Source organism: Gobio gobio (assembly GCF_949357685.1).
Source record: "Gobio gobio genome assembly, chromosome: 14".
Taxonomy (NCBI): domain Eukaryota; kingdom Metazoa; phylum Chordata; class Actinopteri; order Cypriniformes; family Gobionidae; genus Gobio; species Gobio gobio.
Window position 1 is genome coordinate 17,597,699 of NC_137107.1, and position 12,622 is coordinate 17,610,320.

The following is a 12,622-nucleotide window of genomic DNA, read 5'->3' on the forward strand; positions in this document are numbered from 1 at the left end:
AGGTCACAGTGTAATGAATAATTGAACACCTGTTGCATTTCTGATGTTTCTCTGTGTAAACAACACTCTACTAGTATCAGCATATGATGAATCTGGTTCACATTTCTATTACATTGAGACTTTAAAGTCAAAATTAAATCAGAATTGACCTTGTTTACTTTGCCATTCCACATTTTTGTTCTTATTCTGCATGATACACAAAAATGTTTTATTTAATAACTTTCCTTTTTGGCTGATGTCACAAATCCTTCGCCCTTTTTCCTAACCCCCTCCTCTTTAACCACCCAGTCATTTTTTCTCATTGCATTTCTGAAATATGTCAGATTTGTGTAACATATTGATGTTCATACTGTTTGATGCAGGGCCGTGCACAGACATTTTGAGGGGCAGTGGCCCAAACCAAAAAAAGGGGGCACTATAAGGGGGTTGAGTATCATCTTAATATAGAGAATTAATAAAATACCTTTTACAATCATATTGTAAAAACAGTTGTTAGGTTTTAGTGCTAATTCAATTTATGTTGTTGTAATTACTCCTCCAAAAAGTTGATTCTGCGCTAATTTGATCTCATTTAATGTGTTTTAAAATGTTGAAGATTTATGTAGCAAATGAGAATCGCTAAAACTATTGAATATATTTTGAAACAAAGGTCATGTTAATGATTTTCAGTTTTGTTCAAAGTAGCCTAATTAAAGCAACAGTTTTTCAATAACAGAAGAATATGTAAAAGTATTGTATTAACATGATAATAAACAGCGGCTGACTTTAACGTTTGTTGACATGGCATGGTTAGATTCAGATGGGAAATATCATATATTAAATTGGGTGTCCACCTTAGAGATAATCATATTTATAATGAAAATCATATTTAAAAATATGATATTAATATCATATAATAAAATATCATATTTTAATGATTTGTTACTAAAGCTTTATTAAAAATTATTATTATATAGTTAATTGAATTATCATTCAATGCTATCAGAATCTGTACTTTTTTTTATAATTTCTGTTTCTGTATTTTCTAAATATATTTGTATACTAAAATATTCTAATGGCAGTATATTTATTGAACAATAATTAATTATTTTAGTTATCAAAATAAACAGAAAATAGCATATACTTTGCTAAAGTGGTAGTTTTAAAAAGTTTTAACTAAGACATGATTAAAAAATTATTTTAGCTGAAGTATTTGTCTTTTGCCCCATGTGTGTCTGTGGGGTAAAAGGCCCCCTTGCCACCTCCTACATTTATAAGATTTTTAAACAAACAAACAAACCATTTTTATGATTTATTTTCACAGAAAATCTGTTGCTCCAGCAATGTTTAAAGGGTTAGTTCACCCAAAAATTAAAATTCTGTCATTAGTTACTTACCCTCATGTCGTTCGACACCTTTAAGACCTCCGTTCATCCTCGGAACACAAATTAAGATATTTTGAAATCCGATGGCTCAGAAAGGCCTCCATTGGCACAATGCACTTTACACTCTCAAGACCCATAAAAGGTACTAAAGACGTTGTTACAAAATCCATCTCACTACAGTGGTTCTACAATAACTTTATGAAGCGACGAGAATAGTTTTTGTGCACAAAAAAACCCTAAATAACGACTTATATAGTGATGACGATTTCAAAACACGGCATCATGAAGCTTCGAAGCGTTATGAATCAGTGAGTCGAATCATGATCCGGATCGCGTGTCAAACCGCCAAACTGCTGAAATCACGTGACTTTGGCGATCCAAACCGCTGAATCGACTCACTGATTCATAACGCTTCGAAGCTTCATGATGCCGTGTTTTGAAATTGGTCATCACTATATAAGTCGTTATTTAGGTTTTTTTGCACCAAAAACTATTCTCGTTGCTCCATAAAGTTAATGTAGAACCACTGTAGTGAGATGGACTTTGTAACGACGTCTTTAGTACCTTTTATGGGTCTTGAGAGTGAACCGTGCATTGTGCCAATGGAGGCCTTTCTGAGCCATCGGATTTCAACTCAAATATCTTCATTTGTGTTCCGAAGATTAACTAAGTTTTTATGGGTGTCGAACGACATGAGGGTAAGTAATTAATGACAGAATTTAAATTTTGGGGTGAACTAACCCTTTAATACAAACATATATATTTTTAAAAAGCAAATTTTTCTTAGGGTGTGCATTAAGCCCCATTGTACCCAACTATGCTAATGCCATGTTCCAGGCAACCCGTAACCCGTGTTTTTCCAACCTTCTACCCGTGAAAGTGCACTGGAACGGCAGTCAAACCCGTGACTTCCCACCCGTGAACTTTCCACCCGTGTACTAGATCGATGTACTCCCAGTTACGAGATCTGACATCACATCGCCACGTACGGATGCGGTGTTTGTGAAACAAATATACAATTAACGTTAAATAAAAGGTATAACAGCTTCTCTTGCCGTATGCGCCGTTTTTCTCCTCCGTTTCCCTCAAATAAGCAAGTAAGCAACTTTGGCGATAGAAATTATTGTAAATTTAGCATAAGCCTCATACGGTCCGCCATGCTTTGTTTACATCTAGCTACCACACGATTCCTTGCGCTCAGGCAGTTTGGCGTGACTTTGCCTGGAACGCTACAAAGTCAAGAGTCGTGGTTTGAAGTTGTAACTTACTGGCTCAAAAACCTGCCTGGAACGCAGCATAAGATACAACTCATTTTTAACATTTATAGTATATTACCTTTTTTAATTATGTATAGGCTATGGTCTTAATAAAACATTATAAATGTGATGTATGTTGTAGATACTATATTAACTCACAATTGATTATAATGGGAAATATAGGCTACTTGCAGGAGTTAAAGTGTGACAAACTGTCTGCTAAATATTCTATATGATGATCTTTGAATCCATATTTGTAATTTAACCTTTATTTAACCAGGCAAGTTACTTAAAAACAAGCTCTTATTTTCAACAACAGCCTGGCAATGTTGAACTGACTTTAGCCTCTCTTTGCTCTTTCTAAGTCTAAGTTTTTGTCAACAAAGTGTGCCAGCAACAGAAAATTTGCAGTTATTTATATTAGATCAGATCAGGTACAATAATTTGATCAGACAATTAATTATCTTCCAAGAACGTGAATAGTTTGCATAAGTTGTTAGCACTATTAGAACAGGAGCAACGAATTATCGATAGAAATACAAAACAAACTACCAAATTACTAAATCCGCGGATCAACCACTGTCTGTAATGTGGATTGTAGTTTGTAATCTACCTGGGACGACATTCTGGAACTGTCGTCTCCACAGGGAGGCTGAGCGGGCACTGCCACAGACTGTGAGGGATGCTGCAGAGCGAGCGGGAAAATACAGAGCGGATTAGCAGAATTAGTGGATCTTTAGCGGAACAGACTGCTTTTATGGGAATCCTCTGGGGGTGAGGGAGGGAAGGGGGGCAAGAGGGGCACCTCAGCCCACCGGGCCACCCCCCTGTGCACGGCCCTGGTTTGATGTTCAATCACGACAGTGTTATAATTGATGTATAACACCCAACTCAAAAAAAAAAAAAAAAAAAAGATTTAGATATTGAAGATATATTATTATTTTCCTGATTTATATTTCTTATAAGTGCATGTCATGGAAGATATAGCTCGTGTCAAGTAACAGTTTATGTTCCTCCTAATAGGCCTCACAACTACAGTAGACTGACCTATTTCTTCAGAAAACCAGATGTTCTCACAATAATGAAGAGCATCTACAAAGAAAGCCTTTTACACTTGAGATAAAACAGAGCAGCAAAAATACAATGCATAATTTACATTAAAGACATATCTCTATCTTTTTATATGCAACACAATATTATCTTTATTAAATAGTCAACTGGAGAATTTTAAGGCTATTGTCAGTATTCTCTCATTTACTAAAGCACAAAATAAGATATCCAGAATCCCCTCTAAAGCCCTTTCATCTAATATGTCAACAAATAGAACCAATCATTTTAAACCTGGTCCTTTCCAATTTCCAGATTTTTGGAAATGTATGCAAATTTGTGTATATTTAAGTATATAAGGCCTCATTTGCATATTAAAACATTAATTTACACAACATTTGTAATTCATTTTTTTCATATGTTTATGCCAGTAATTGGAGAATTTTCACAGTGACATCTTCTAATAATTTTTTTCACCTGTAATGTCTCGCCTTAAAGACATATCTCTATCTTTTAATATCCAACACAAAATAGTATTTTTATTTAAATAGTCAACTGGAGCATGAAATATTGTTCTAGATTATGACAGATATCTATATATATATATATATATATATATATGTCTTACATGCCGGCTGTTACTACCAAAGACTTTAATGCAGTATCATTGTTTTTGTTGACTATTTTCAGCTGTATGCAGATGGATGCCTTGGATTTTTATTTATTTCTATTTTTATGTATTCTTGGAGGAGACCATCTGCCCAACTCTTAAATCAACCCAGACACGCATGCTGTGTTAATTTTTGAATGGCCCCAAAGCAAAGACATTTTTACCAAGTGTTTGCACAGTACCCTGCCTGAGGAGAGACTTCACAAATGCTTATTTTGTGATATGTCTTTCACAGGCGAACATGTAACACTGCAAAATAATTTTTACCAAGTATCATTGTCTTATTTTCCAGACACATTGTCTAAACTGCCTTAAAATAAGATACATTCACCTGATAAGCATGACTACATAAAATATTAAGACTTGTTTTCAGAGAATGTATCTTGATTGTGTATTTTGCACTGGCTGATGTTTTTTTTTCATTAGTTTCAAGCAGAAAAACAGCTGGAAAAAACAGCCAGTGCAAAATACAAAATACAGGGTGATATCAGATAGAAATAGCAATTTAAAGGTGCAGTAAGCAATTTCTGAGAAACGCTGTTGAAAGTGGAGATCGGACCGAGCACTACAACAACCTTGTAGCCAATCGGTAGTAGGGGGCGTGTCCACTCGTGATGGGGAGGAGAGATAGTAAGCAAGAAGGAGATTTGAAGAAAGACTGTTGAAAGAGAGATTCAGAGGTCAGAGGGATATCACTGGAAAAAGAAGGGTTATGATCAGTATTCCGTCCTGGCTATTGCTGTTCTGAACCAAGCGCTGACAGATAACCAACAGAAATAAAGCTCCATCACACGTTCCTCTTTGTGCTTATGTGATGCACACTTTACTTTACTGTAAAACTGAAAGAAACACAAAATATACAAATTACAAAGTGATTCACAAAATATAATGGATATTTTTCACATTCACAAACATCCACTTACACATTTAAACAACTAAATAAACAACCGATATGTTTTAATACCATAAACATGCGCTTGAAGAAGAAAGGATGGCACAGCTTCATTAGCCTATTAGCCATTAGATCGCACTAGCTTTCAGCATTAAACATCGATCTCTAAGCATCTCAATAACGACCCGCTTTAACTAAACTAACACAACAACACTACAGTTGTTTATAAAATTAAATGTATAACTTACGGTCATATCTATTCCAAGGATTAGACAGCAAACAATGACGTGCATTCAAAACGCTGATCACAGAAAACGAGTCTCTTCTTCTACTGCTTTACGTGCTTCCTGCTGCGTTCTATTGAGCAGTGTAATAGACCCTTTTCACATTTCCGGGTTTCTCAGAGCGGAAGTCGTCATAGTTGGGTTAACTATTGTAGTTGTGAATGAGCGAATACATGACATGTTTTTTTCTGTACCCATTTGCTCAAATAGCAAAAGAAAAATGCCCCAATAGTTATTTTACAACTTTCAAAAAGAGGGAAAAAATAGAGTGAGATTGATAACGGCAGTCAAAAGAGAGAAATATGTTCATTTTTACCATCACTCCCATAGACGCTGTAGAAACACCCTCACAGCAGCGGTAACTTGTTTTTTTTTGTAATTTGATGCAAAAGTAACAAAATACAAAGTATTAGTGTTATAAATGTTCATACATTTTTTTTATTTATACAAATTAAAAAAACGCTACAGGATTTACGATATTGATGCCCATTAAAACGCCTCATCACAGTCTGTGAAAAGGGTCTATAAAATTTTTCGCCACTAGGTGTCACACAAGGACTAAGTTAAACAAATCAAAGTACAGCTTACAGAGAGAAACTAACACTGCACAGAACAATCAGGCAACCTAATGCTGTAGAAAGATTAGTTGACGTTCTGACGTAGTTTGAATGCTTTTTTTTCTTTGTTTTGTGGCCGCAAAGCAAAGCATGTTGATCTGTATTTGTGCAGACTGACCACAAGTAGGGTATAAGTTAACCTCATGAAATCTTCTAAATGTGAAAGTAAGAAATTGATTGTAGTAGAGTTTGTAAAAAAGGGAAGAAGGAGGCGGGAACCGGCGAACGTTCAACAGACTTTAATAAAATAAATAAATAAAAGGTACAATAATTGCTCCTCCCATGTCTCTCGCTTGTCAACCTCGCCATAATACCCCCTACGCCTACCCCCCTTCGGCTCGATCCTCCTCTGCCCCCTGGCGGCTGGCGGTGGCTCCTCCTGTCGAGGGCAGCGAGTCCCGTGCTCCCTGCTCCTCCCCAACGTGGCAGACGACAGCAGGCTCCGGCTCACGGCAAGCGCCGGCGACTCCTCCGCTCCCTCTTGGATGGCAGCCACCCCATCTCGACCCGGTGGCACGGCAGCGAGCTCTCCGTCCCACCAGATCTTCACCACTTGCAGTCTTCATCCATCCACGCCCCCCGAACTCCTCAGCACTGCGATCCCCCTCAGCAGCGAGGGCTCTTCGACAGCATGTCTCTCCTTCCTCCCGGGCTTCGGTACCAATGTAGTAGAGTTTGTAAATAAGGGAAGAAGGAGGCGGGAACCGGGGAACATTCAACAGACTTTAATAAAATAAATAAATAAAATGAAAAAGCCCCTCACGGTCTGGTCCTCTCTCGTCCTTCATTGGTGTCGCTCGTCCATATATGCCTCCGTGCTCCCTCATGAGAGGACTCGAGACCGGTGTGCCTCGCAGGTGACACTCATTCTCAATCACGCACACCGATCTCCCTCGCTCCTCCCATGTCTCTCGCTCGTCAACCTCGCCACAATACCCCCTACGCCTACCCCCCTTCGGGTCAATCCTCCTCCGCCCCCTGGCGGCTGGCGGTGGCTCCTCCTGTCGAGGGCAGCGAGTCCCGTGCTCCCTGCTCCTCCCCAACATGGCGGACGGCAGCAGGCTCCGGCTCACGGCAAGCGCCGGCGACTCCTCCGCTCCCTCTTGGATGGCAGCCACCCCACCTCGACCCAGGGGCACGGCAGCGAGCTCTCCGTCCCACCAGATCTTCACCACTTGCGGCCTTCATCCATCCACGCCCCCCGAACTCCTCAGCACTGCGATCCCCCTCAGCAGCGAGGGCTCTTCGACAGCATGTCTCTCCTTCCTCCCGGGCTTCGGTACCAATGTAGTAGAGTTTGTAAATAAGGGAAGAAGGAGGCGGGAACCGGGGAACATTCAACAGACTTTAATAAAATAAATAAATAAAATGAAAAAGCCCCTCACGGTCTGGTCCTCTCTCGTCCTTCATTGGTGTCGCTCGTCCATATATGCCTCCGTGCTCCCTCATGAGAGGACTCGAGACCGGTGTGCCTCGCAGGTGGCGCTCATTCTCAATCACGCACACCGATCTCCCTCGCTCCTCCCATGTCTCTCGCTCGTCAACCTCGGCACATTGATCAATAGAAAGAACATAACAATTATAGTTACAAGTTTGCTAACATAATAAACCAATTAAAAGCCCTTTGTTTGGTGTGGCTTTTGTGTTCATGGTTAAGTACTAGTCTAATTTCAACATACAATTTAGGAGAAGTTTACCAGCCTAGGTCTTTAATTAACACTAACAGTAATTTGTGTGCAGCCTACATTACAATAACTGTCCTGGTTGAAGTGTAGCCTTAATGCAATTGGTCAAATCTGTGTTGTTTTGAGTAAATGAATTTATCCTAGTGTGAAAATGTTGCCTATAAATAGTGTTGCGCGCATTCTTATCAAACCCGCCACAGCAATGATCAACCTCTCTTCCATTTTGCTTGGGAACTAATGTGGTCGGAACCAAAGTTACACGACTGCGTTCTCTGGAATCCTCTCAAGCAGAGGACTTCTACAATCCGATTGGTTGCCGCCGAACCACGTCAAAGCTCATTACCATAAAGTTGACCTGACTTCAGCTCCCCTCGACGCCACATCGTGCAAGACGTGCCACATTGCTGCTCGCCGCCAGCTCACATTGAAAATTAATGACTTCTGACCATTTTGACACTCTCGTCAGTGGCGGTGTGAACGCACATGTAGGGCACGTTTTTTGGGTAGGTCTAACACTAGTATTCGGGTACAGAAACACTATACTGAATAATCAAATTTAAAATAACACTGGATAGTCTTTTAGTCCTGTATAAATTAAATACATAGGCTAGTAATCATGATTCCTTACAATTAAATCTATCCTTTTTTGTTTTATCAGACTCATATTAGGCTGCTGTCACTTTAAGAGCTAGGGCACGGATCCATTATATATTGTAACACATGTTTATTTAAGACATAACCTACTGTGTTTACGAGGATACTCAGTGGAATTTTGACAAAATGTTGTGTTTTTGACCGTTAAAGTACTATAATGAGTGAAAAAGAACTCAGTTTTGTTACTCGCGAGCTGTTTGTGAGGTGGCTTTATCTATGCACGCAAAGAAAACCATCTCTCAGAGTACTGAATAGTTTAAAATCGCTTGAATGTTTAAATTGGTAAGACTTAAAAAGACTTGCAAATAATAAACTAGTGAACAATGCAACACTGGCCCGACTGTGAACTTTGCATCTTGGGTGCAGAGCAATGAGCAATGGTGTGTTTGTTTGGGTTGATTTCAAATATCAACAGTGTTCAAACAATGATTCTCAGAAATTGCATATGTGCAATGTAACAATTGCAGGTTACCACTATTTTTCTATTTTTTGCCAGTTAAAAAAGTTGAATTTATAAATTTTTCATTTATTTATTTTTTATTTTTTAACTCTTTTTTTAATGTCAGGGAAGCCCATTGTTCCTGCAGTCTTCTAAGAACGTGTCTGTCAACATCCTCAACGAGAAGAAGCAATTAGTATCTCAACTCATTGCAGGTAAGCACAAAAATATGCACTTACGCTAAGAATTGTTTAAAAGCCCTCATGCAACCCCTTTGTGATAATTACAATGGTCTTGCTCCCCGAGATTTCGCAGACTATAAATTGGAATGAAGATTTCTCACCCCATCTCTGTGGGCGTTTATATTAGGGTAGATAGCATGAAATGAAATATTCACTGAACTCAGGAGGCGACTAAGGGCCAATCCGCTCACAGGAGGAAAATGAATCCAGGCAGCTATTATGTTAGATTTTATGGGACAGATGGTTAAATGACTATTTTGAAAGAGTTAAAGGGTTCTTTGATAGCCAGGTTGTTAGTCTCATCTCTCTCATGATGTAGCCTTTATAACTGTGACTAGAGACTTCATTACAGCACAGTAATTGCATGTGCATGGATGCATGTACTATTAAGTCCTGGTTAATAGTGAGGCCATATTTTAATGAAAGTAATTTTGCCTTAAATGGACTAGTTAAGTGACTTTCACTTGAGTTATGGTGCTAGAGTACCTGTATACAAAACAAAATTAAAAAGGAAGTGTAAGAACAAGCATGTGTTTCATTAATTGAATTCTAAAGTTTTTTGTGTACTTGCTGGTCAGAAAAGTCATTAAGTAAATTACAAGATTTGTTGCTCTAATTTATAGGTTGACCAATGCTGCGCTGTAAAATGTAACGGCTGTTTTCAAGCTTATTATCGTGTTGTGCTTAGCCTACGCTGTCATTTTATTTGCACGTGAGAGTTCATTAAAGGATTAGTTCACTTTAAAATGAAAATCATCCAATGATTTACTCACCTTCAAGCCATCCTATGTGTATATGACTTTCTTCTTTCTAATGAACACAATCAGAGTTACATTAATAAATATCCTGACCTTTTCGAGCTTTATAATGGCAGTGAATGACACGTTTGAAGCTCAAAAAAGTGCATCCATCCATCATAAACTTACTCCACACGGCTCCGGAGGTGTTATTAAAGGCCTTCTGAAGCGATGGGTTTTTGTAAGAAAAGTATCCGTATTCAAAACTTTATAAAGTGAAATATCTAGCTTCCGCCAGAACGCCTTCCATATTCAACTTACGGAAAAAGCGTAACTGGTGCAACGTTGGACGTAGCGTAAGCATTTTGAACAGGGAGAGACACTTTCTTCATAAATTGAATACATGAAGGCAGTCTTGCGGAAGCTAGATATTTTACTTCATAAAGTTTTTTATAATTTTATTAACTCCCCTGAGCAGTGTGGAGTCTGTTTATGATGGATGGATGCACTTTTTGGCTCTTCAAACTCGTTGGCCCCGTTCACTGCCATTATAAAGCGTGGAAGCGTCAGGATATAACTCTGATTGTGTTTATCAGAAAGAAGAAAGTCATATACACCTAGGATGGTAATTTTCTTTTAAAAGTTAACTAATCCTTTAACATGCGGAGACAATGGCCGATGCGCAAAGTTCAATATTACGCTTTTTCAAGAAATCACGGAAAGATGAGCAAGAAGGAGAAAAAGTGCCATCTACATCCGAACCTACTTCACCTTTCCATGAGGAGACAGCAAGTGAAGCCGCGGCTTTCCATTTCCAGGACATGCATATTTCATCACTGGACTGTAGTAGTGAAACTTCCATGACACAAATCGGCTCAATGCCTAAATATTTTGTTTCATTATAATAGCAGAAATAACTTTAAAACACTCCATCATTTATGGTCATACAGATAAGAGTAAGACATCATGTGAGACTGCAGGGTCTATTTTTATTTGGTATACTATACACTCACAAAATAAAGAAAACAAACAGGTTGTCGGTTTCTGCCATCCCGGTTCTATTTTCTGTGAAGTTTGTGGAGCGCATCAAAAATGTATCAAAACTCAGCGTATTGGCTACTAGCCTCAGCCTCAGACGTCACGCCGATCCACTTAACTGGAAACACTTCAGGAGTTTCGAAGTCGTCATCTGATTGGTTGAATTCTACAGGATGTGTGTGTCGCGTTCTTTAACGGTCCATCTGGAAACAAAGATGCCGTGAAGCCAAACCCCCTCATGAAAGAAGAACACTGTCATGTTTATAACTGTAACAATGAGCGCTTATCAGAATCAACTAAACACTGGATTTTCAAAAGTAGGTGAAGTATGTAAAGTTCATGAATCATTAAAATACGTCCAAGAGTTGTATACAACGGTCTGTTATTGTAGGGACATTGACGTTTCATTTTCACACCCCTAAACATGACAGGGAACAAAACAAACTGTAATTGGTTGCTTTACATGTCAGTCAGACGGCCCAATGAAAGCTGCGATGGAGTCCAGGCCTTCAGCCGTCAAGCTGAAGCGAGACTAATAGGCTACTAGCAAGCTCTTGCATGCCATCTGAACTCATCTGGATTGGGGTGTGGATCGCCTGTGACTGACTGTATTCGTCGTCTGACTGTATGCACCGAACCGTGACGTCCGTACCGTGACCGTTCAGGACGAATACATATACCAATATATAAACATTCTGTCAGGATATCTCCCATTGTCGTAATTTGAGCTAGATTCTTTGGGGATACATGAAAAATGCTTATCATAAACTGTAAAAATATTTTTTTGTCAGGTTCTCATGGAGTTCATGCACGGGGCAAAATGCTGGAGGTAAAATCAAGTGCAGGAAAACTGCTCTTCTCTGCAGACGACCATGAGGTGGTAGTTGGTGCAGAGAGATTACGAGTTATGGGTGAGTGAACATTTACATTATAACACATTTGAGGGTATTAAACTTTTTTTATGCTCACAGAAAGCACACAGTTGTTTGGCACAGTCTACAAAAAGAAATGTAAGTGCTAAATGTGCCTCACAGAATTGCTTTTAAACACAAACTGGCATTTGGTAATGTGCGAATTGTGCGAATTGTGTTGGTAATTGATACAGTGGTATAATTCAATAAGCATATGACATCAAATACCGTTTCACACTTTTAAGAGCCCTCCAAAAACAATGGCAAAGCATCTACTACAATATAATGAAACATTTGTCATTTATTTGTTGCTTTAAAAAATAAATTCAATACTATTTGCAATAATATTGTCTAAAATACAGGTTTTCAAACTGGGGTCTGAGGACAAGGAGGTTTGTAAGGTGGACAAGATTTCATTGATTATTTTTAAGGGCTGTCAAAGTTAACATGTTAAAGTAATCATTGATTTTGATGCAATTACTGAATTTGATATTGTTGTTTTAAATCTAAGGACCCTATCACACACCCAGCACAATGCAACGCCAGGCACGACGCAAGTGTTTTTTGCTAGTTTCAGCCCGACGCAGTTATAGTTTTTACGTCCAGCGCCACATTGTTTAAATGCACTCATGCACATCTGTTCACCCATGGGCGTGCTGGTCTGAAAACGAGGTGTGTTCAGGCGCATTGTTGGTGCGTTGCAATTTTGAGGCAACTGAAAACGTCTGCGCCATTGACCAACTAAAACCTGGTCTAAAGTTTTTGTGTTATTTAAAGGGTGCATTA

At 38.8% G+C, this 12,622-nt stretch overlaps 1 protein-coding gene across 1 annotated transcript in view; it reads left to right on the forward strand.

Moving 5' to 3' along the window:
- The window catches only part of sgcd (sarcoglycan, delta (dystrophin-associated glycoprotein)), a 161,886-nt gene that overhangs the window by 87,272 nt on the left and 61,992 nt on the right, over positions 1 to 12,622 (forward strand). Inside the window, exons 4-5 of the mRNA XM_079835355.1 lie at positions 9,036 to 9,123; positions 11,717 to 11,836. Of these exons, the coding sequence (XP_079691481.1) occupies positions 9,036 to 9,123; positions 11,717 to 11,836 (208 nt within the window). The remainder of the gene's footprint in view (positions 1 to 9,035; positions 9,124 to 11,716; positions 11,837 to 12,622) is intronic.